This window comes from Zingiber officinale, chromosome 10A (genome assembly GCF_018446385.1).
Source record: "Zingiber officinale cultivar Zhangliang chromosome 10A, Zo_v1.1, whole genome shotgun sequence".
Taxonomy (NCBI): Eukaryota; Viridiplantae; Streptophyta; class Magnoliopsida; order Zingiberales; family Zingiberaceae; genus Zingiber; species Zingiber officinale.
In genome coordinates, this window is record NC_056004.1 from 66,062,128 (window position 1) to 66,086,045 (window position 23,918).

Sequence of the window (23,918 nt, forward strand, 5' to 3'; positions counted from 1 at the left end):
ATATAAGAGAAAAATTGTACTAAGCAGGACCTGGTGTATGTATAATAGATCGAGAGGTATAGAAATCCTTGTGCATGTCAAGCATATGCATCCACCAAATATGCAGCAAACAAGTGTAGCAAACATAAGCAATCAATGCATTAATACGTATGATGCCAATAACATGTCCTGGTCACCCCTAATGCAGTCAGCCGTCTCACACACGATACTGAGACCGAGTGGGTAGGGTTCTGACAACCGTGCACTCTACCATCACTGCTCCTGAGTGACCGAGTGGATGGGATGCTGTCGGAGTACATCTATCCTCCTTACCCCAAATCATAAGTGGGGGAGCTCAATACTCTCATCTCCCTGAGCTAGTCCAGAGGAGGGATCCCTACCGGCTACCACGCTTCGTCATACTACCCATGAGCTGATCAACGGAACCAAACAGAACAAAACTGTCTGCCAGTTACAATGCTGCGTAACCAGACCAGCGGAGCCTAACAGAGCAGAACTGTCTGCCGGTTACCACACTAAGTCACCGGACCATTGGAGCCTAACAACAGAACTGCCACACACCCTGCTTGACATACCACTAACTCATGAGCGGTGGTGTGTGCATATCTATGTAATTGGCGATGTGCTCGATAATAATGGAGTCGACTATCGCACAGCATGCAATCATACGAGATGATGCATGACACTAAGAATGGAAATATCCTGATTCTGTCTATCTCTACATAATGTGTATCATAGGATAAATAGATCCAATCAATGGTCTAGGTACACAGGGTAGATATGGTATAAAAACCTAGGTCCTGAACATAATAAGGCATGGTTATGTCACTACCCCTATAAGCATATATAATCAGGTGGGTACTAACATAAAATGCAAAACAGGTAAGTAAAAATAAGCATGTAACAGGTATCTGGTAGTGATAAACCGATACAAATAAGAAACATAATTATTACTACTTGTTAAAAACTACTATGCATATCAAATGACGTATCAAAATAGATAAGTCAAGGTACCCGCCTCCAATGTGGATCGAGCTAATCAACCTCTATGTTGAAGTGCTCGTCCCGAATCCGAATCCTGTAATAAATCGTACTGTTTAACCAAGTTTTATTGTAACAAGATAGCTAAACCAAAATCTTTATTTTCCAGGACCCCTAATCCATCGATCAATTACCCAATAACCATCTAAAATCAACACATCCACACCAATCCAATACTCAATCCATCCCTAAATTATCAACCTACTACATAATGAATCAAATCAATCCAAGCAAACTCACCCAAGTCTTAGATGCTCCCTTATTGATTCACTTCTAGTAAACCTTACTGATAGAAAGGGTGAATCTGGTGGCGCTGCTACCGGAACAAAGGGTGGAGCTACAACGACTGTCCAACAACTACACACAATCAAAACCAATGCATAGCTAAAATGCAAACTGATCCTTACCTTCATCTAGTTGCTCAAATGAATAGAGGACAGAGGGGGAAAGGTATCAGTGTTGGCTACTCTGGTGCCTAGTCCGGCAGAGGGGAAACAGGGGTTGGCGATCAGAACAGCACTGCTAGAGCCCAAGAGAAGGAGATGCTGCCTCAGGGCCGATGGAAATCCAGCGGCTCAACCCTAGTGACGACGGCGTCCACGGTTGTGGACAACTCCCTCAGTGTTGGAAAGGGGCGCCGGCGGTCGTGGACCCAGTCTAGGGCACGACCCAACAAACGCGGGTGCTCGGCTGTGTCACTGACCTCCAGAGGAGGAGGTGGGCTCCGGCGTCTGGTGTCGTTCGCTGGCGACGACGATCAGGAGGCGACGCGGGAAGAGAAGGGAAACGGGCGGATTGGGGGTCGGCGTCGACTGTGGTGGTTGGTGGCAGCACAAAGGGAAGAAGGGAGAGAAGTGGGTTGCGGCACTCGGGCGACTACGACTAGGGCACAGCAAGACCGGCAAAGCCACTGCTCCGGCGAGGGGAAACGCAGCGCAGATGTCGATCAACGCAAGGAGGAGATGGCGCAATGCTGCTCGATGCGATTTGGGGATCTCCGCGGCAAGGAAAGATGGGGCAGAGGAGGAAAACAGTGGAGATCGGGAGAGGAGAGAGCGACGCGAGGAGAGGGATCCCTTGGGTTTTGTACGCTCGAGGAGAAGAAGGTCGCGTGCAGCACCGGTTAGGAGCGGTTATGGCACGACACGAGTTCGGCAAGGGAGAAGAAAAAGAAAAATAAAAAGGAAAAGAAAATAATTTTTTCTCGCTTAAATGGGTACCTTAAACAGGCTTTCCCAAGGCCCAGTTTTTATCCCCATAACCGAAGCCATACGATCTCCTAAAAATTTTGGAAAATTCTCTTATGGTTATTCACCCTTTTTCGGTATTTTACACGACGTGCATGGGGAACCCAGTATAATATGACTATCTATCTATCTATCTATCTATCTATCTATATATATATATATATATATATATATATATATATATATATATATATATATATATATATAGAAAAATTAAAAAAGAGAAAATTAAAATTATTAAATATTAAATTAAAATAAATTATAAAAGAATAAAAAAATAAATAAAAATATTGATGCATAAAATAAATACAAAAATAGATAAGAAGAAATTTGTCCACCTCCCGTAGATTTAACTCCTTCCCCTATAAATAAACTTGCAACAACAACCCCATTGATAATTCCATCGATTATATTTGTATCAAAAAACTGAGTTAGTTTGGTTAATTCCCTTATACCCAAGGTAAAAACTCTAGTATAAAAAATATCTATATAACCACAATTGTAGGACCAATTGTATATTCTATTTTTTATTTTGTCCAAGAAAATTCTTTTAGGACCTCCTTTTATAAATGAATTAATGAATTCCAAATTCTGGAACAATGAATAAACAGACCCATATAAAACATATGCTATTAATAATCCAAAAATAGCTATACTTACCCAAAAAATTACATTTGTAAAAAATTCATACCAATCCACGGAATAACTCACATTGGGATGTAAAAGATTTGTTGATGGAGTTAACCATTTTGATAATATATCAAAATATATTATTCCATAATCAAAATGAATTCCTATTGGTCCAACAAACAAAGTAAATAGTACCAAAACAAACAGAGGGAATAGCATAGTATTGTCCCATTCGTGAGGATACATAGAAGTATAAGTGTACTTTTTTTCGAAAGAATATGATCTTCTTTTTTTTAGATTATTAGATATTTTATATCTATCCTTTGAAAAAAAGAAGACCATATTTTCTATTTTTGATAAAAGAAAATTTCTATCAACCTTTTTTGGAACTTCTTTTCCCCATAAAGATTTTGAATGGAACGAGATATTATTGGTACTACTGTAATTTTTACAATTTATACGCAAATGCCCATCAAAATTAAGTAAATACACGTGAAACATATAAAATGCAGTTAATCCTATTGTGAAACAAGCTATTATTGCAAAAATTGATGAATACAATCAACTCTCATTAAGAATTTCATCTTTGGACCAAAAACAAGCAAGAGGTTGAATACCACAAATAGAAAATGTACCTAATAAAAAGGTAGTTCTGGTAATTGGAACATATCTTTTTAAACCGCCCATCAAAATCATATTCTGACTTTTATCTGGTGAATATCCAACAACGTATCTCATTAACTAATTATAATTATTCTATATAGTTATATCCATATTAAAATTTAATTCAATTAGGAAGGTATCATAAATTGGATAAACCTTTTTTTTCCGTGACTATTTAGTAAAGTCATGATTTGACTTTTTTTTTTTTGTGGACATTTTATACATAATGGATTTACCAGGACCAACACATGATATTCTTGTAGCATTTCTGGGGTCAGTTCTTCTATTAGGGGGTATGGGAGTTGTATTACTTACCAATCCTATTTATTCTGCTTTTTCGTTGGGGTTGGTTCTTGTTTGTATATCTTTATTCTATATTTCATCGAACTCCTTTTTTGTGGCTGCTGCACAGCTTCTTATTTATGTGGGAGCCATAAATGTTTTAATTATATTTGCGGTAATGTTCATGAATGGTTCTGAATATTCTAATGATTCATATTTTTGTACCGTTGGAGATGGAGTCACTTCACTGGTTTGTATAAGTATTTTTTTTTCACTGATTACTATTATATCAGATACATCATGGTATGGAATTATTTGGACTACAAGATCAAACCAGATTATAGAACAGGACCTAATAAGTACCGCTCAACAAATTGGGATTCATTTATCGACAGATTTTTATCTTCCCTTTGAACTAATTTCAATAATTCTTTTAGTTTCCTTGATAGGTGTAATTACTATGGCTCGCCAATAATAAATATAGTTAGAATAAAAAAATTAGAGTTATAAAAATTTTAAATATGAAATTAAATATATAATAAAATCAAAAGGTTTAATAATTTTAGTTAAATTTGTTTACTTTCTTTTGTTTTGTAATTATAACTTCTAGTTAATTGAATCCCTTGAATTATTGATATTGAAATGAATCGAGATTGATAAGGAGTTAGTCAATGATGTTCGAGCATGTACTTTTTTTGAGTGTCTATTTATTTGCTATTGGTCTTTATGGATTGATCACAAGTCGAAACATGGTTAGAGCACTTATGTGTCTTGAGCTTATACTAAATTCGGTTAATATTAATCTCGTAACATTTTCAGATATATTTGATAGTCGACAATTAAAAGGGAACATTTTCTCAATATTTATTATAGCCGTTGCAGCTGCAGAAGCTGCTATTGGACTTGCTATTGTTTCGTCGATTCATCGAAACAGAAAATCAACGCGTATCAACCAATCGAATTTGTTGAATAATTAATTAAAATTATCATGATCATATACTAAAAAATTCATTTTTTTATTTCTATATTAATTAGATTATACATCTAATTAATATTGAAATAAAATATAAATAATATATTATATATTATATAAAGTATATAATATAAATAAAATTAAATACAAATGAAAAATATAAGATTAATATTATATATATATAACGTGTATATATAACATGTAAAATATATAGTATATATAATAACTAAGATATATAATAACTAAGAAACTATAATATTATAATATATGAATTATATATTTATATTATTATGTATATATGATATATATATGGATATATATATGAAATTTGATTCAATATCAAATTGACTATTGAATTTCAATTTGACTATTTTACTAGATTAGTAAAGTATAATTATAATACTAAACTAATTTATAATAATATAAATTTAATTAAATCTATTTTATTTAGATTTAATTTTAGATATTTATATATTGATTTGAATATCAATTTATTTTGTTGGACCATTTTCATTCACACACCCGACTCGTATGATTATAATTTTTGAAACGAAAATTAAAGTCTCTTGGCTTTTTCTTATATTTCTTATAATATAAGCAGATTTAGAAAAATATTGATTCTTCCAATTTTAGTAAACCACTGCTTCGTCTGGTGTCTACAATATAACTACTACTTCTATACCAGATTAAAAATTTTTGATGTTCAAACCCAGACTGTTATAGATTCAATGTCACATTTAGTAAAAATTTATGATACATGTATAGGGTATACTCAATGTGTATGAGCTTGCCCTACAGATGTGTTGGAAATGATACCGTGGGACGGATGTAAAGCTGAACAAATTGCTTCCGCACCAAGAACTGAGGATTGTGTAAGTTGTAAGAGATGTGAATCTGCTTATCCAACGGATTTTTTGAGTGTCCGTGTCTATTTATGACATGAAACAACTCGCAGCATGGGACTATCTTAAAAATACACTTTAATTATTTGATTCCTCTTTATCGACAAAAGCTCGTATTCAGAATAAAATAATATATTTTATTAAGTACAAGCTTTTGTGGTCAAAAACGTATCTCGTCTTTATCACGAATAATTTTCCTTTTATAGTCAGAATATGATTATATATATGGAGATTTTATCCTTGGGGTAAATATGAGTGCTTAGCGTGAGTGAGCTCCTCTCATAGGAAGCGCACATGGGGATTTATTTTATTTATTTATTTATTAAGCTCTTGGTTATGTCAATAAGTTATTGTCTTAGTTTAAGAGTTGAGTTATAATATTAAACATAAAAAAAAAAATTTTAGATGTGCACTGAGTGTAGAGGTGCAAACGAATCGATTCGAGCTGAAAAATATGAAAATATTAATATTTAAGTCCACGTTTGAAAATATATAATATTTGAAACTCGATTCGAAGCTGAAAAATACAAATAGTTTTGGATCAAGCTCGATTCGAAATAAAATTTGAAATCGAGTTCGATTTGAATTGTTCGAACTTTGATTCGAGCATATTCGAACAATAATTCAAAATGCTTTAAATTTGAATTCCGTTTGAATTATTCAAACTTTAATTTAAATATATTTAAATTAAAATTATATAAAAATAATTAAAATTCGATTCGAGTTCGACTCACGAGCGGCTCGTAAACAATCAAATAAAATAGTATAAGTTCGAATTCGGCTTGAAAAAATATTCGAACATGATTGAGTTCGACTCGAATTTGATAATTTTAATTATGAATTGAATATTTTTCAAGTAAATTTGAAAATCTCATGAACCAGCTCGATTTGTTTATACCCTAATTGAGTATTTAAAGTAAGGTGTTTTTAACTAAATTTAGTGATCCAATGGTCGTTTCATAACACTAGTAAAATACATGTAAATTATCTCTGTCTAATTACGTAAAACACATATAGGGCGACTTGTTTTGTTTGAATGTTTCTCATATTTGCATGCAGCACGACGCTATTAATTTGGAAGGAAAGCAGGGCATCCGACATGCGTTGACCCTCGAGGAAAGTTCACGGTCACATACGCGCGCCTCAAACCACTCCGCGCCATTCTTTCCCGAGCCACCACCGCGGCATAAACTCTCCCCCCTCACCTCCTCTCCGTTACCTCTATTCTCACAATCTTCTCCATCTCCGCCTCCCCTCTGCCTTCATCTCCACGAGGCAGGGGAAGGAAGGAGAGACCGATCTAAGAAAGAAGACAGATTAATCTATCCGACCACCATGTCAGCGTTCCAAGACTTCAGCTACCTCTCTGAGCGCCGCCGTGCAGAGCGTGCGCAGCAACGGAAACGGATGATTATTGCAGCCAGCACCGCATCGGTTTTCCTTGTTGTGGCTGTCTGTGCAGTCATTGCAGTCGTATACAACCCAAAGCCCACCGAATCCACCCCTAACAGCTCCGCGAAATCTACGACGGAAACCTTCTCCCCAAAATCTGACTCTGGCTCTCTCATCAAAGACTTCCAAACTAACAGCGCCATCAAGGTCATTTGTTCCCCCACCGACTACCGCGCCACCTGTGAGTCCACCATGAAAGGCGCGACCAATTCCAGCTCCACTCCCAAGGACCTCGTCCGCGCTGCCGTCGCAACCATCGTCGACGAGGTCGATAAGGCCTTCAAAAAGTCTGATGTGATTGGCACGGCGGACCCAGCGGTCAAGAGCGCCGTGGAGCTGTGCCAGAAGCTGCATAAGTACGCCCTGAAAGAGCTAGCAAACACCCTGGACACCATCGATGCAAACCATCTGAACCAGCTGCCAAATAAAGTGCACGAGCTCAAAAACTGGCTCAGCGCCACCTCGACGTACCAGGAGACGTGTATTGATGGGTTCCCTGACGGCGAGCAGAAGAACAAGATGACGACTGAGTTAAAAACGGCCAAGCAGCTTACCAGCAATGCCCTGGCCATCGTGGGTAGCTTGCCCTCCTTCCTTTCGCTCATCAGCAAAGGTGGCCGACGTCTTCTATCCGAGCCTCCAGTCGAAAAGCCAGAGGTTGTTCGCGAAGATGGCCTTCCCAATTGGGTTGACGATGACGATCGAAGGTTCCTCCTTGGCCGGGCAACCAAGCAGATGACGCCCAATGTCACAGTAGCTAAGGATGGCAGCATGGACTTCAAGACCATATCCGAGGCACTTGCTAAAATGCCAACCACAGTAAACGGAAGGTATGTGAGTGACCTCTGGCTATTTTCTGATTAAACAGTTATCTTCGATTCGGACGATTTATTAATGATTAGAAGCCTAGCTTTGTCGGATTTGAAATGATCGGCCTGCGTACGTGTGGAATTAAATGATCAGGTATGTGATATATGTGAAGGAGGGAGTGTACGAGGAGCAGGTGGTTGTGGATATGAACATGATCAATGTTACCATGTACGGTGACGGCTCGAGGAAGACAGTTATTACTGGTAGCAAGAACTTCGTCGACGGCACAAAGACCTTTGAAACTGCAACGTTCGGTGAGTTCTCATTAGCAATCAATTGTTAGGTCGATCAATTGGGGTACCTCACCTTATTCTGAATATTGCATGTAATGGGTAGCTGCGATCGGGGACGGGTTCATAGCGATGGCGATCGGGTTCCAAAACACTGCCGGTGCGGTCAAGCATCAGGCAGTGGCGCTGCGCGTACAGTCGGACCGCGCCATCTTCCTCAATTGCCGCATGGAAGCGTACCAGGACACGCTTTACGCGCATACTCACAGGCAGTTCTATCGAGGTTGCCTCATCCTCGGCACCGTCGATTTCATTTTCGGCAACGCAGCTGCTATCTTCCAGAACTGCATCCTCAGCGTGCGTCGCCCCCTCGACAACCAGCAGAACATCGTGCTGGCGCAGGGCCGCACGGACAGCCACGAGGCCACCGGCTTCGTCATCCACAACTGTCGCTTCACTGCTGAACCAGAACTCGCCTCCGGCGGCAAGATCCCGAGCTACCTCGGGCGTCCATGGAAGGAATTCTCCCACACTGTTGTGATGGAGTCGGAGATTGGAGATTTCATCAACCCCGACGGGTACATGCCCTGGGACGGGGACTTCGCGCTGAAGACGCTGTCCTACGCCGAGTACGGCAACAAGGGCGCCGGCGCTGACACTTCGAAACGTGTCAAATGGCCAGGCTTCAAGGTGATCAACAGGAATGAGGCGGTCCCCTACACCCCCACCACCTTCATCCAGGGAGACGACTGGATCCCCAAGACGGGCACTCCCGTACGCTTGGGCCTCTTCGATTGAGCAACAGCCTGTCGTGGCATCGCAGAAGGAAATTAATCAACAATGCACTACAGTTCTAATTATGAGCTATTTTTGCTGGAAGATGAAGAATTAATAATGGAGAATGGAGGAGTAAAATTTGTTGATTATATGAAAAAAGTTGAACATATGTAATATATATTATTTTTTCCTTTTTTTTAATCTTTGTTTGCCATATTAGGAATCAAACGATGCTCATGCATGGTTTTACAAGCAATTAAAACCTTGTTACTAATTGGCCATTGCAACTTTTTGTGCTTAATTAACGGCCACGTGTTATACATTTTAACATATATATTGCGATAAATTGGATAAAAGTAAAAAAAAAACTATACTAAACGATCTGGACTGAAAGCATTGGAGATAACCTGCTGAACAAGTGACTACTATTGACTGAGAGATGATTCTACTAGAGCAAAATGATGACGCATACTTCTTTCACTTCCTTTTTGCACACATTCACAGGAGCACATAAAATGTTACGATGAAAATTAGGGAGGGGTCCCTGACATAGATCATCCGACGTTCAAGTCAGTATGATGAATGAGCGAAAAGTGAAAAAGATAAACAGTAAATGTGAGTGTGTAATCTAAAGTCTGCTTAGAATGTATTGCATATTATATTAAAGCGTAATGTTGCGTATCTTGCCAACGGAGAAAATCTCTTTTATATCGCCTCTTATAACTCCGCAATAATGAGACAAGAAAGAATATTCGGTGCCAAAAGATGTCAAGTAATAAAAGTTGTACAATCTTCCTCCGAAAAATCTTTTGTTACATGCGTATGAATAGTCTTTTATAACCTCTGCAATAATGATAGAAGTTGAGTATTCACTCTCATAATAAGGTTCAGTTATATGTATGTGTCAGATATCAGAATATTGCTTGATGAATAATTGTTATTCTCTAACGGATTATTATGATATGCCCCCTGAAGGTAATCTGACAAGACCTATATCCAATTGGTTATATGTAATAGGAGATTGTAATAAGAATGGGGAACTAAGTCCCTCTGATCCGATTAGATATTGGGGCGACTGGGATATATGCTGAGTGATATTGCGGTAGTGAGAAATGAGCTGTCCTCTAAGTCCGAACGACACTTGAGTCCGACCGGCTACATATTGAGAGTGCTTTTGTTGGGAAGTGAGGAGCTTAGCCCTAGGTCTATCCGACACTTTAGACCGAGTAACCATATGTAATAACACTTGTGCCTGAACTATGATGCTGGGATCTAGAAGTCCGTCCGGATCTCATCCTGGGCGACTGTATGTTAGAAGATATTGTCTTTGTTGTGTGCTAATAAACCGTGTGTCGCACATCAGTTTACAAACAATATTAATACTAAACCCTCTCTACACTAACATAGTATAGGGAATAACCTGGTTCGTCTCCTAACAAATATAGCCAATGCTTGATAAACTCAGGATTCATTTAATTTTATTCAAACATGGGGTTTGGGTTTTAGATTCCTAACACTAAGAATAAGGAATGAAAATTAACAAAAATAGCAAATCACTAAACTACAGACAAGAAGGAAATCATAGCAAGTATGAAGTAAGACACTGAAAGATGTGCGAAGATGCTAAACTACAATTGTGAAGAAGTTCATGCAACCATAAAGGAAACATTCTAACCTAATCTATGATTCATTTTATTCAAACATGGGGTTTGGGTTTTAGATTCCTAACACTAAGAATAAGGAATGGAAATTAACAAAAATGGAAAATCACTAAACTACAAACAAGAAGGAAATCATAGCAAGTATAAAGTAAGACACCAAACGATGTGCAAAGATGCTAAACTACAATTGTGACGAAGTTCATGCAACCATAAAGGAAACATTCTAACCTAATCTAGGATTCATTTTATTCAAACATGGGGTTTGGGTTTTAGATTCCTAACACTAAGAATAAGAAATGAAAATGAACAAAAATGGAAAATCACTAAACTACAAATAAGAAGGAAATGATAGCAAGTATGAAGTAAGACACTAAAAGATGTGCAAAGATGCTAAACAACAATTGTGAAAAAGTTCATGCAATCATAAAGGAAACATTCTAACCTAATCTAATCTACGTGCATTCCAACCAAATAACAACCTATCACTAACATTGAATTGAACTAAAGCATTGCAAGTTTTAAATCAACTAAAATGCATTAATTGAAATGACAAAAGTCTATGGGGAATTAAACAAAACAAGTTATATGCATCATCCACTTCAAACCTAATACATGGAATCCTAGATCTGGAACTAAATTTTAGCTACAATCAATCAACACCCTCGTGAAACAAATCAACACATTACAGACTCATGTAAACAATCAATCATAGAGACCAACCAACATCAAGAAATCATATCAACTCATCAAAAGATCGAAGATTGCTGATGGATGAAGAGTTGTTGTCCAGAATGGAAGAAGATAAGCTGCGGATGTGACTACTCAGATCTGAGGTGCTGCTCGGATGAACAAGATAGTGGAGCTGCTGTTGGAAGCTTGGAGGCTGATCTTAGAAGGAAGATGAGAAGAGGAAGGAGATGGGGCAATGGGCAATGACCGGAGGGAGGAATGCCCCTTTCCTTGACGTCGGTGGTGTTGTGGAGGAAGCGCGAACGGAAGTGGTGGTGAGATGGATCCCGCCCGGCGATGATGAGGATGGAGATGGTGTCGTCGGCAGTCAGTAGTGAGGCGATGGTGGAGGAAGTGCGCCCGGGCTGATGGCATGCATGGTCATCGGGAAGAATGTGAGAAGCTCATGATCGCAAAGAAGAGTCGTCCACGTTGTGCTTCATCCATAGTTTTATTGTCAGTGTAGCTTCTCAAATCACATTCGATGGCTAGATCTGGTCAGATATTCTAGATCAATCAGATTCCTATGGTCGGTCAGTATAGCTAGATCAGAATGAGTGGCTCGAATCATCTGAGATTGGAATAAATGGATCAAATTAATCAAATCTGGATGAACAGCTAGAATGGATCAGATCTAAACCCTTTAATTAAATTGCTTCAGATCTTGATAGAGGGCTCAGATGCATCTATATTTGGCTCCACTTTTCAGTTCAATCCCTACAAGCTAAAAGTGCATAATTATAAGTAGAAATCCATAAAAATAGGAAGAATTATAACAAAATCTATAATATGAATCCAACTCAATAAACATTATAAGAATCAACAATTAACCATATGAAAGGATTAAAAATGGGAATTAAGAATTAAAATTATGTGACAAAATGACGATTATCAATTCTCTCACACTTATTCTTGCACATCTCAGGCAAGTAAAGAAAAACTCAAATAAAACATAAGTCATATCCAAATTAATTTCCTAGCAATACCTAGAAATAGTAAAAGAAATTTAACAAAGACCATCTAAAGATCAAAACAATCATGAATACAATCTCTACAATAATTAATAAGCATGATGATCTCATCTACTTGAACAACCGAGAATGATGCGCCTCACAAGGTAGATGTACCTAGTCTAACTCTTACATTCAAACATGGAAGTAAGGATTCACTCAATGTCACTCACAACATCTCACTACTATAGGCTTGCTTATTTTCTAATTTTCCACCACCATAAAAATATAGCATGCATGAATCAAAAGGATTTATTAAGAATTAGAATAGAATAAAAAAGAACTAAGTGAGACAAACAAAATGGGTAAGGATAAAGGAATGAGAAAATGAGAGAGTTGGAAGAGCAAACTTGATGAGCTAACAAATTGATGTGCATTAAATAATATCTTATGTTGATGGAGTAAATGAAAGAATGACATAGCATAGCCTATTACAATTCACCATGTTAACTTCACCAAAATAGGCATGTGTAGCAATCACCCAATTTCAAATTCTTCGACATCACTTGTTTCTTCCTTGGAATATAATCCATGTAACTTGTTTCCAACTCATGCTAACTTACTAAATTCTCGCACTGAAGTTTAGCAGGTCAGATTCAGAAATCAGGCTCAACAGAACAATTAAGAACTTCTAGGATTGATACTAGTTTTAGAAATCTGCAGTAGCTGATACTCAGTTCTGTTTCTAAATTGGAATTTCACCATAACTTCAGCTCAATCTATAAAGAATTCAATTTGGAAGAAGTTATCAATTGGCATTGAAATGATGCACGATTGGATTCAGATTGGTGATGGTCAAAATAGCCTTAAGAGTTTGACACTAAATAGAGCTCTGAGATAATAACTGATTTCCTCTCTCTTTTTTTTCTGTTAATTCAGTTTCATAACTTAAGATTTAATAGAATTCCCAGGGATCAAAGCTATAGAAAATTGGAAAAGCGGTCAGATTCAAAGATGTATCATAGAATTTTGATACTTCATAGTTCCAGAAATTCCTAGAATCAATGTTGTCAGTAATATTTGTACAATTCTAAACTTGTTTTTCTGAATTCAAATTCAAATTCAATCGTGTCATTTAGGACTCAAGTTCAACGAGGGTTCAAGAACTTAATAGCATAAGATGACTAAATTATGAATTCTTTTATAGCTTCTGCAGTACCCTTCCCATTATACCGCTGCCTTCAAATTATGCAACTTTTGGTCACAACCCTTCAAACATGACTTAAACCAATATTGCAATAGTTATAGCTATCTAAGCAGATAATAGAATCAGCAACCTTCTTAACCTGTAGTCTCACTTTAATTGAACTGAATCAGATTTAGTAATTGAACATGCTCAAAATTAGATTTAGGTTATTCTCTGTAAAATTCACACAATTGTAGCAACACAACAACAAATCTACTCTTTTCTTCCAGCAGTTTTGATTTTTCTCTCCCAATAAAAATGGAGTTTCAATAAAATTGGTTCAGCTATCCAACAACACCTAGGAATCAATAACTTCAGCTTCACTACCCTCATCACTCTTCTTTTTCATCTATTTTCTTCTCTATATTTTCAACCCATTGCACTCTCTGAACTCAGCATTGAAAAGAGACATATGGCAATGGAAGGTCAAGTACACTTCTTGGACTTTCACTATCCAGAAGCTTGCATTAGAAATTTGGCACATGACAATTTTGATCCAATTCACAACTCAACAATTTTAGATGGCAGCTTCCTGAATTTACAGATTTTGAACCATAAAAGAATTTGGTAAGGAAGACAAGAAGAGAGCAAGTGCTTTAATGGGAGTCTTTACTAATTAGTAAACTGCAAAGAGGATTTGGCACACAACATATCTAGGTTGTTGCATATTTTTTGATAAAGAATAAGCTCATAGATTTCTAATTAGCATCTCATTTTTTTTTTCTGTTCTTAGTTTGATATCAAGACTAGAGTAAATATTAGATAGCTTGAGGAATATGTTCATATAGTATAAGTAGAGAACCAAAAAATTTTGGTGTAACATCAATAGCAATCATTTTGGAAATACGCTTCTCCATTTTTGAATTGCATCAACTCAGAAATCAGCTCCAGAAATCAACCTCTAGAAAATTTTTAGGTTTTAATCACAAGGGACTAAGGGAGAAGCAAACACCAAATAACCATTAGGGATCAAAAACTCATCTTGGACTCATCGTTGACTAGAGATCTATAAATAAGATTTGGTTCAAAATAGTTTCTTGCTCTTACACACTTTTAATGCCATTGTTCTTCATCATGAACTTATACAACTTGGTGTAATGCTTATTACATATATTCAGACCAAAGAGACTGACCAATTCAATTTTTCAACAACCACTTCCAGCAGTACAGAGAATCAACCATTGACTCTCGTTTTTTATCTTTACTTTTTTTTCCAGTATTTTTTTTCAAAGAGAATATCAATGTTTTGATCTCTCGACTGTCCATTCATCACAAAAGGGCTTCAAATCCAAAGTGCATCAAAGAAAATGAACCAACCTTCATGAATAATTGCAAAATCTCCATTATTCCCAAAAATTCATAACTTCCTCCCCCACACTTAAAGTCGTGTCCGTCATCAAATAATTAAACTCATCAAGCCAATCAACCAAAACTCTCAAGGAAGTAGGGCAAAACAAAGATGACAAGAGATAAATTTGTGGGTGATTTGTTCATCTAGAATTTAAAAGAAAAAGCATTCAAATAATGGGGGAAAAGAGATATCCTTCATCATGTTCACACATGCATATGATATTGTGATTTTGAAAAGAAGCAAAGCAAGTTCAAGAGTTCAATTGTCATGAGTGTATATCACACAACAAGAGGATAAAGTATAGGCTTAAGGTGGTCCTCTCTAGGTGATTTTGACAATTAAACTCAATCAATCAAAATAAAATCCATCACCACACTTAACCAATAGCATGCAAGTAAAATATTCAATCATGCTCATTGACCTAAAAATTGATGGTCAAACATAAAAAACTTTTACGATTCTCAAGGTATTACTAAGAACACACATGGAGAATTTTATTCAAAACCAAATGCTATCTACACGAAACAAAGTGCAAAGTATGAAGCCCAGATATGAAAGAAAAGTGTGAAAAAAAGAAAAGTATGAAGTAAAAAATGAACAAAGAATAGACTCCCCTTTATTCTAGACAGTTGAAGGAGATTTAGAAATAAGATCCATGCCATAATAGAATGATCCTTCCTAGTGGTTGAAGTCGATTGAGGTGTAGAATCTAACCCGGAAATGGAATATTTTGAGCTAAAGTGAGTGTCGCTTCCTCTACCATTTTCTCTTTAGTTCTTGGTGGTTGGAGGTCGTTCGATAGCAGTATCCAATTAGGGGTCTTGTGGTAACCTGCAAAGCCAACGCAAAATGGAGGGATTTAATTTTTTATAGTTATTTGGCTCCTTGCTTTGTTGGCTAATAACTTAGTTATTGGTTGACCAATACTATTCATGTGACCAACTCAAATAACTCTCAAGTTGTAATCCTTATCAATGACTTCGTCTTTATGTTATATCATCTACTAACCAAGCATGAGTGATTGACCTATACTATTTAGTGGTTGACCAATATTGTTTATGTGTGGTCAACTAGTATTGTTCATATTATTGACCCATACTATTCATGTGTGGTCAACTAGTATTGTTCAATTGCAAATTTATCTATTCTACTATGTAATTGTGCCTATGTAGTTGACTAGTGCAATTCATGTCGTCGACTAACACGCTAATTTTCTATTTATTTCCAAATATTCTAATATATTTGAGATAAACATAATAAAACTTGATAAATAGAAAATATGAAGTATTTAGTCAACTAAATTACAACTTAATCGAGTATAGCTCTAACTACATTAGAGTTGAATCTATGTTGTTCCAAGATGTCTCTAGAACTTCACCTATTGCCTAGCCTCACTATTAGGACTACCACTTGTCGAGTCTCACTACTAGGACTTCCACTTGCTATCTCACTACTAGAACTTCTACTTGATTAGTCTTACTACCATGACTTTCACTTGGATAATCTCACTACTGTTGGTGCAATCGACCTCTAGGATTTCGATGTTTGACAACATGACCAAGGGTTGACCCAAATAGGACTTGATGTTTGGGAGAGAAGTCTAATCAGAACTAGATGACTAGTAAAGGTAAGTTCTAACCAAAGGTTAGGCAAAGTGGAAGTCCCGGTGAGTGAAGTTGGGCCCTAGTAAGTGAAGCTAGGTGGTGAAAGTCCTGGTTGTTGGGTTCGTCGGGCCGCGAAAACCGCTTTTTCGCGTCGCGGAAACCCCGAGTCACCCAAAGCCATAGATCCGTGCAAAGATTCGTAAACAAAAACTTTTCGAAAAATCTTTTCTTGTATGAGTTTGTAAAACCTTTAGATCTACACTAGATAAGGGTTATACCTTCGAAGCGTGCCTTTCGCTTATCCCGTTCGTCCAAGGAGTTGCCGGATCTCTAGACCGTCAAGCGCCGGTCCTCTAGAAGTATCCACACGGACACGTAGGTGGAGAAAACCTCACACAAAGGTGTGCTAGCACCTTGGTGAGATTCGGCCAAGCAAGGAGGAGAGGGAGAGGGAGAGCTTGAGAGGAAGAAGGAGGAAGAATCACCACACTTGAATGAATTGAATGAAAATCAAATCACATTCAAAAGTGGCCGGCCACATCTCATCAAGAATAACTCCCCATTAAATGCAATTAATGTGAAGTTAATAAGAAAATGGCTTTGTAACTTCCATGAGGTGGCACACCATGATGATGTGGAACATCATCATTGGTCCACCTAATGCCAACTCACCAATGAGGTGGCAAAAGGTCAAGTCAAAATTGACCTTTGATCTTCCATCTCTAGTCAAGTCAAACTTGACTCAATCTCTACCATGGTTGATCTAATCCAACCATTTGATTCGAGCCAATTTAATATAATGAATCTAATTCATTAAATTAAATTGATTTAATAAGTCATAATCTAAATTAGACTTATTAAATACATGAATCAACTTGAGTCGAACTCAAGTTAGCCCAATTAGGATTACTCTTAATCCAATTTGATTTATCAAATAAATCTAATCCTCTTGGTTCATCATATGAACCTAATCTCCATCTATTTGTCCTAAGTGTGTGACCCTATAGGTTCTTGTAACGTTGGCAATGCCCTAAACCCATTTAGGAGCATAAGTAATGAGCGGTATCTAGCAACACATCATTACTACCCAAGTTACAAGAATGTCGAGATCCAACATCACCTTGTGACTACTAATTGTGACTCCTCACAAAATAATGACAAGTGTCCTTCTATCCTAGACATCTAGATTGATCAATATGAGGCATAGACCGTGTCATCCTCTAATCAATCTAAATCTTGAACTCCAAGTTAGACTCACTCGATCAAATGAGCTCAACATCTAATGTTGACTCATTTGGGCATGGCCATGCGCTTAGTGGTCTCACTCTATCAAGAATAGCGATGTCGCTCCCGCCATATGGGAGGGATAGATCCCATCTACATCACTCACATCCCTCTACATAATTCGTTACATACCCAGTAATCGCCTTTATAGTCCACCCAGTTACGAGTGACGTTTGACGAAACTAAAGTACATAACTCCTTATGTAGGGATCCATGGTGACTTCAGGTCTAAGGACTAATAGTCATACTAATAGCCACATGAGAAAGTATATGACACTCATATAACGATCCATGATACTTTCTCATGGCGGATCATTCAGTATACATTCTCTAATGCATACCCATGTGTCAGCTTGATATCTCTATATCCATGACTTGTGAGATCAAGTCATCGAGCTGACTTACATGCTAGTCTTATTGTATTAACATTGTCCCTGAATGCTAATACTCGACTAGGAATGATTTAGAGTAGTGTTCCCTATATCATCTCACTATCGATTCAACTAATCGATTGATATAGGTATGAACCTTCTACTCAAGGACGCTATTATACTTAGTCTATTTGGCACTAATATAAATAAGTATAATAACCAAAGAAATGCCTTTATTAATATACAAGAATATGATATACATGAGTCCATACAATCATCAAATGATTGGCTCTAGGGCTCTAACTAACAATCTCCCACTGGCACTAGAGCCAATCAGTATAGGCTCTAAGGCCTAAAGACCTAGTGTGACCATCATGCTTCCTCTGTGCCAAAGCCTTGGTCAAGGGATCTGCGATGTTAGCCTCTGTAGGTACTCTGCAAATCTTCACATCTCCTCTATCGATAATCTCTCGAATGAGATGGAAGCGCCGTAGTATATGCTTGGTCCGCTGGTGTGAGCGAGGTTCCTTCGCCTGTGCTATAGCTCCATTGTTGTCACAATAGAGCTCAACTGGGTCAGCGATGCTAGGAACCACCCCAAGTTTAGTAATGAACTTGCGGATCCAAACTGCCTCCTTTGTTGCCTCTGATGCAGCAATATACTCGGCTTCTGTTGTAGAATCAGCTACTGTATCCTGCTTCGAACTCTTCCAGCTGACAGCACCACCATTAATGTAAAATACGAACCCTGACTGCGATCGGTAATCATCCTGATCGGTCTGAAAGCTGGCATCACTGTAACCCTTTACAGTTAGCTCATCATTGCCTCCATATATCAAGAAATATTCTTTAGTCCTTCGTAAGTACTTAAGAATATTCTTGACCGCTATCCAGTGACTTTCACCTGGATCTGACTGGTATCTGCTCGTCATGCTCAAAGCATACGAGACATCAGGTCGAGTACACAGCATGGCGTACATGATCGATCCTATGGCTGAGGCATAAGGGATCTGATCCATGCGGTCTCTCTCCTCTCTAGAAGAGGGACCTTGAGTCTTCAAAAGACTCACGCCATGTGACATCGGCAGAAATCCCTTCTTGGAGTTCTGCATGGCCAACCTAAGGAGTACCTTGTCAATATATGTACTCTGACTTAGGCCAAGCAATCTCTTAGATCTATCTCTATAGATCTGTATCCCTAGAATGCGGGATGCCTCACCTAAGTCCTTCATTGAGAAGCAACTCCCTAGCCAGGTCTTGACAGACTGAAGCATAGGGATGTCCTTCCCAATGAGTAGTACGTCGTCCACATATAATATGAGGAAGACAACTATGTCCCCTACAACCTTCTTGTAGACACAAGGCTCATCTTCGTTCTTGATGAAACCAAACTGTTTGATCGCATCATCAAATCGAAGATTCCATCAAAGCTTGCTTTAGTCCATAAATGGACCTATCCAGCTCTGCTAGTATCTTGTGGATCTACAAAACCCTCAGGTTGTGTCATGTACACATCCTCGAGTAGGTTTCCATTCAGAAATGCGGTTTGACATCCATCCGCCATATCTCATAGTCATGGTAGTGCAATATCAAGCATGATCCGAATGGACTTAAACATCGCCTTGGAGAAAAGGTTTCATCATAGTCAATACCATGAATCTGCTTGAAACCTTTAGCTACCAGCGACCCTTATAGATAAGTCCATCCATGTCGGTCTTTCTCTTAAAGACCCACTTGCACCCAATGGTTTTACCCCTTTGGTGGATCAACCAAAGTCCATACTTGGTTGGTGTACATGGATTCTATCTCGGATCTCATGGCTTCTAGCCATTTCTCGAATCTGGTCTCATCACGGCTTCTTGATAGGTGGTAGGCTCATCCTCTATGAGCACAATGTCATCATGGTCGGACAAGAGAAATGAGTATCTCTCGGTGACGACGTACCCCGAAGAGGTATGTCTACATGAACCGGTTGTTGTTCCTCAACTCCTTGTGGAACAACATCATCCACAACACTTTGTGGTTCCAATTCAATTTCCATCGTGGCATTAGTGCTATTGTTCGCATCTTGAACTTCTTCAAGATCGAACGCGCTCCCACTAGTCTTTCTAGAAACAAAGTCCCTTTCTAGAAAGACCCTTTTCCACAACTACCTTGTGCTGACTGGGAATGTAGAAGTAATATCCCTTAGTTTCCTTGGGATATCCGATGAAATAGCACTTGTCAGATTTGGGTCCTAATTTGTCTGAGACTTGACGACGTACGTAAGCCTCACAACCCCAAATCCTCATGAAAGACACCTGGGCATCTCTCCCAGTCCATATCCTATATGGTGTCTTTATTACGGCCTTTGATGGAACTCGGTTGAGTATGAAAGCTGCCGTGTCTAGAGCATATCCCCATAGATATGTCGGAAGATCTGTGTGACTCATCATAGATCGTACCATATCTAATAAGGTACGATTCCTCCTTTCGGATACACCATTCCACTGTGGTGTTCCAGGAGGAGTGAGTTGAGATAAAATCCCACACTCAGCTAGGTAGTCACGAAACTCATGGCTAAGGTATTCACCACCTCGATCAGATCGAAGTACCTTAATACTCTTGCCAAGTTGGTTCTGTACTTCATTCTTGAATTCTTTGAACTTTTCAAAGGATTCAGACTTATGTGTCATCAAGTACACATAACCGTATCTACTAAAATCATCAGTAAATGTGATGAAGTATCTATAACCGCCTCTAGCAGCAACATTGAAAGGGCCACATACATCACTATGTATGAGTCCTAACAAATCAGTTGCTCTCTCGCTATGCCCACTAAAGGGGTCTTGGTCATCTTGCCTCGTAGGCATGACTCGCATATCTCATATGATTCTAAATCAAATGAGTCCAGCAAACCATCCTTATGGAGCTGGGATAAGCGCTTGTCATTTATATGACCTAAGCGACAGTGCCAGAGGTATGTTTGGTTCATGTCATTTGACTTGAACCTCTTGGTACTAATGTTATAGATAGGGCTCTCAAGGTCTAGAATATAGAGTCCGTTTATTAGTGGTGCACTACAATAGAACATATCTTTCAAATAAACAGAACAACATTTGTCTTTTATTATAAAAGAGTATCCTTTCTTGTCTAAACAAGAAACTGAAACTATGTTCTTAGTAAGAGCAGGCACATAACAACAATCATCTAAATCTAGTACAAGCCCAGAGGGCAGAGATAGCTAATAAGTTCCTACAGCAACAGCAACCCGTGCTCCATTGCCTACTCGTAGGTCCACCTCGCCCTTTGCCAATGCTCTGCTATTTCTCAGCGCCTGCACATCAGTACAAATGTGAGAAGCACATCCAGTATCTAATACCCATGATGTAGAAATAGATAGATTGACTTCTATAACATATATACCTGAAGTGGAAGTCTCACTTCGCTTCTTCTTAAGATCCTCCAAGTATACCTTGCAGTTCCTCTTCCAGTGCCCGGTCTGACCGCAGTGGAAGCAGGTAGCATCCTTGGCGACCCCTCCTTTAGGCTTCAGTGCCTTGCCTTTGCCCTTGGTTTGGGACTTTCCCTTACCTTTGGGCTTGCCCTTGCCCTTGTGCTTCTGGACCATCAGAATGGGCTTAACCTTCTTAAGGTTAATCTCAGCAATTCGTAACATACTAAGTAGCTCGGGCGGTGGCTTGTCAATCTCGTTCATGTTATAGTTGAGAACGAATTGACTATAGCTATCCGGCAAGGACTGCAAGATCAAGTCAATGGCGACTCTTGGCCAAGTGGGAACCCAGTCTTTGTAAGTTCTCTATGTACCCAATCATCTTGAGTACATAAGGACCTACGGGAGCTCCGTCGACATCTTGCACTGAAACAGTGCCTTGAGATCTCAAATCTCTCATGCCTCGCTTGTCCGATATAGTTGGCGAAGATGCTCAACCATATCAAAGCGCCCATCAACTCATGTTGCTTATGAAGCTCCGAGTTCATGGTCGCGAGCATTAGGCAGGACACATCTAATCGTCGTCTTGATGCTTCTTGTAAGCATCTTTGTCACTTCATCGGGACATTGGCGGGAGGAGCCTCGGAATGGGTTGCTCGAGCACCACGCTCCTGGGTGAGAACTATTCTCAAGTTCCTGTACCAGTCCAGGAAATTCGCTCCATTGAGCTTGTCCTTCTCAAGGACTGATCGCAGGGAGAAGGAATTCGTGTTCGATGTCATGGTTATCTACAACAGAAAATTTGCAGAAATAAATATCATATTCTTTAAAAATCATTTAATTAGGCCTTTAATTAAATGATGCTCCCACTGAATTCTATAATTCTTGTGGGATAAGATCCACATCATACTAACCCTTAAGTTAGCTTTGGTTAATACGCCCAAGGCTTAGTATGATCGGTAGGTAACTATTACCAATTACATCTCTATGCAACTCTTGTTTATAGAATCAATATCCGCATTTATATTAAAACTCGAGTTAGCTTTGGCTAATACGCCCGAGAGTTAATATAGATGTGATTTTGACCTATCTTTCCAACTATTGGAAGAATGCCTATAGTTGACTCGATCCAACCGAGTAACTAGGAATACTCAATCTAATTGAGTTTGTATTCACCCATGCGTTGATAGGCGGGACCAAGATTGTCCCTCCGTACCCTACCAAGATAATATGTATTGCTCTGCTTTGGCAGATTCAACAATACATGTGATCGAGGTAGTGATAGGTATCACGGCACGGTTAGGCATTAGAGTTGAGTCGATTGAGATCTAATCTAATCGAAAGGGATGCATCTTGTGCACGACTTAGATCTAATCTAATCGCAAGGGTGCATCATGTGCACGACTTAGATCTAATCTAATCGTAAGACACTAATTAATTAACTACTTATTAAATATGCATCACATACACAAGCAATTAATTAATCTATTTGTGATTTAGTCATGGCCCTACTACGATCTTCTCAAGCCAATGAGAAGATCGATTGGTCAACCTAGGGTCAACAGCTTCTCCAAGCTCCTCCCTTTGACCACCTTGTGTTGCTCGTGCCCGCCTCGGAACTCCGTCTCGTGTGGACCCTCCACCGCTCCAATTTGTACATTACAATTTGAAACTCGAGTTACATTCGAGTCTAAATCTAATTTACAACAAGAAAATAAGAGAAGGCACGACGCGCAGGTCGCGAATATAATACAACACTCGCAAACACATAACGGCACGCAGGCCGTATTATGAATTACAACACAACCAATCATATTGGGCTTTGGGCCATGACTATCACAAATTAATATATAATTCAAAATTATATATTTTCATAATTTTCTATAATTTTAAAATTAATTTTTAAAATTTTTACGAGTAAAATTTCCCGGCGGTCCCGTTTAGCGGTTTCGGGCGCAATCGCGGAACGGATCCCCTTGCGGGGCCCAGGGGCAGCGCCCCTACCCGCGATCTAACCATCGCGAGGGTTCCATTGCGATCCAACAGCGCCTAAACCCGCTGTCCCAAAAAGATTTGGGTCGAGACATTGCCGTTTCGGAAAAATCTTCCCGGCGGGTTCGTTTTTAGCGATTTCGGGTGCAATCGCGAAGCAAATTCCCTTGCGGGGTTAGGGGCTATGCCCCTACCCACGATCTAACCATCGTGAGTTGCTCCTTTGCGAT

At 38.7% G+C, this 23,918-nt stretch overlaps 1 protein-coding gene and 1 pseudogene across 1 annotated transcript; one reads left to right on the plus strand and one right to left on the minus strand.

The window, feature by feature from the left end:
• Positions 1-2,533: 2,533 nt before the first annotated feature.
• LOC122026684 lies at positions 2,534-3,656 on the minus strand (annotated as a pseudogene).
• Positions 3,657-7,073: 3,417 nt separating this feature from the next.
• On the plus strand, positions 7,074-9,088 carry LOC122026685 (pectinesterase-like). Its single transcript, XM_042585415.1, has 3 exons — positions 7,074-8,020; positions 8,154-8,314; positions 8,397-9,088. Exons 1-3 carry the CDS (start codon positions 7,074-7,076, stop codon positions 9,086-9,088), a joined length of 1,800 nt encoding a protein of 599 aa, XP_042441349.1.
• The last annotated feature ends 14,830 nt before the right edge of the window (positions 9,089-23,918 follow it).

Coding starts and splice junctions, on each gene's coding strand:
- LOC122026685 (XM_042585415.1), top strand. CDS start 7,074: ATGTCAGCGTTCCAAGACTTCAGCTACCTCTCTGAGCGCCGCCGTGCA. Junction 8,021..8,153: donor CCAACCACAGTAAACGGAAG/GTATGTGAGTGA, acceptor TTAAATGATCAG/GTATGTGATATATGTGAAGG. Junction 8,315..8,396: donor CTTTGAAACTGCAACGTTCG/GTGAGTTCTCAT, acceptor TGTAATGGGTAG/CTGCGATCGGGGACGGGTTC.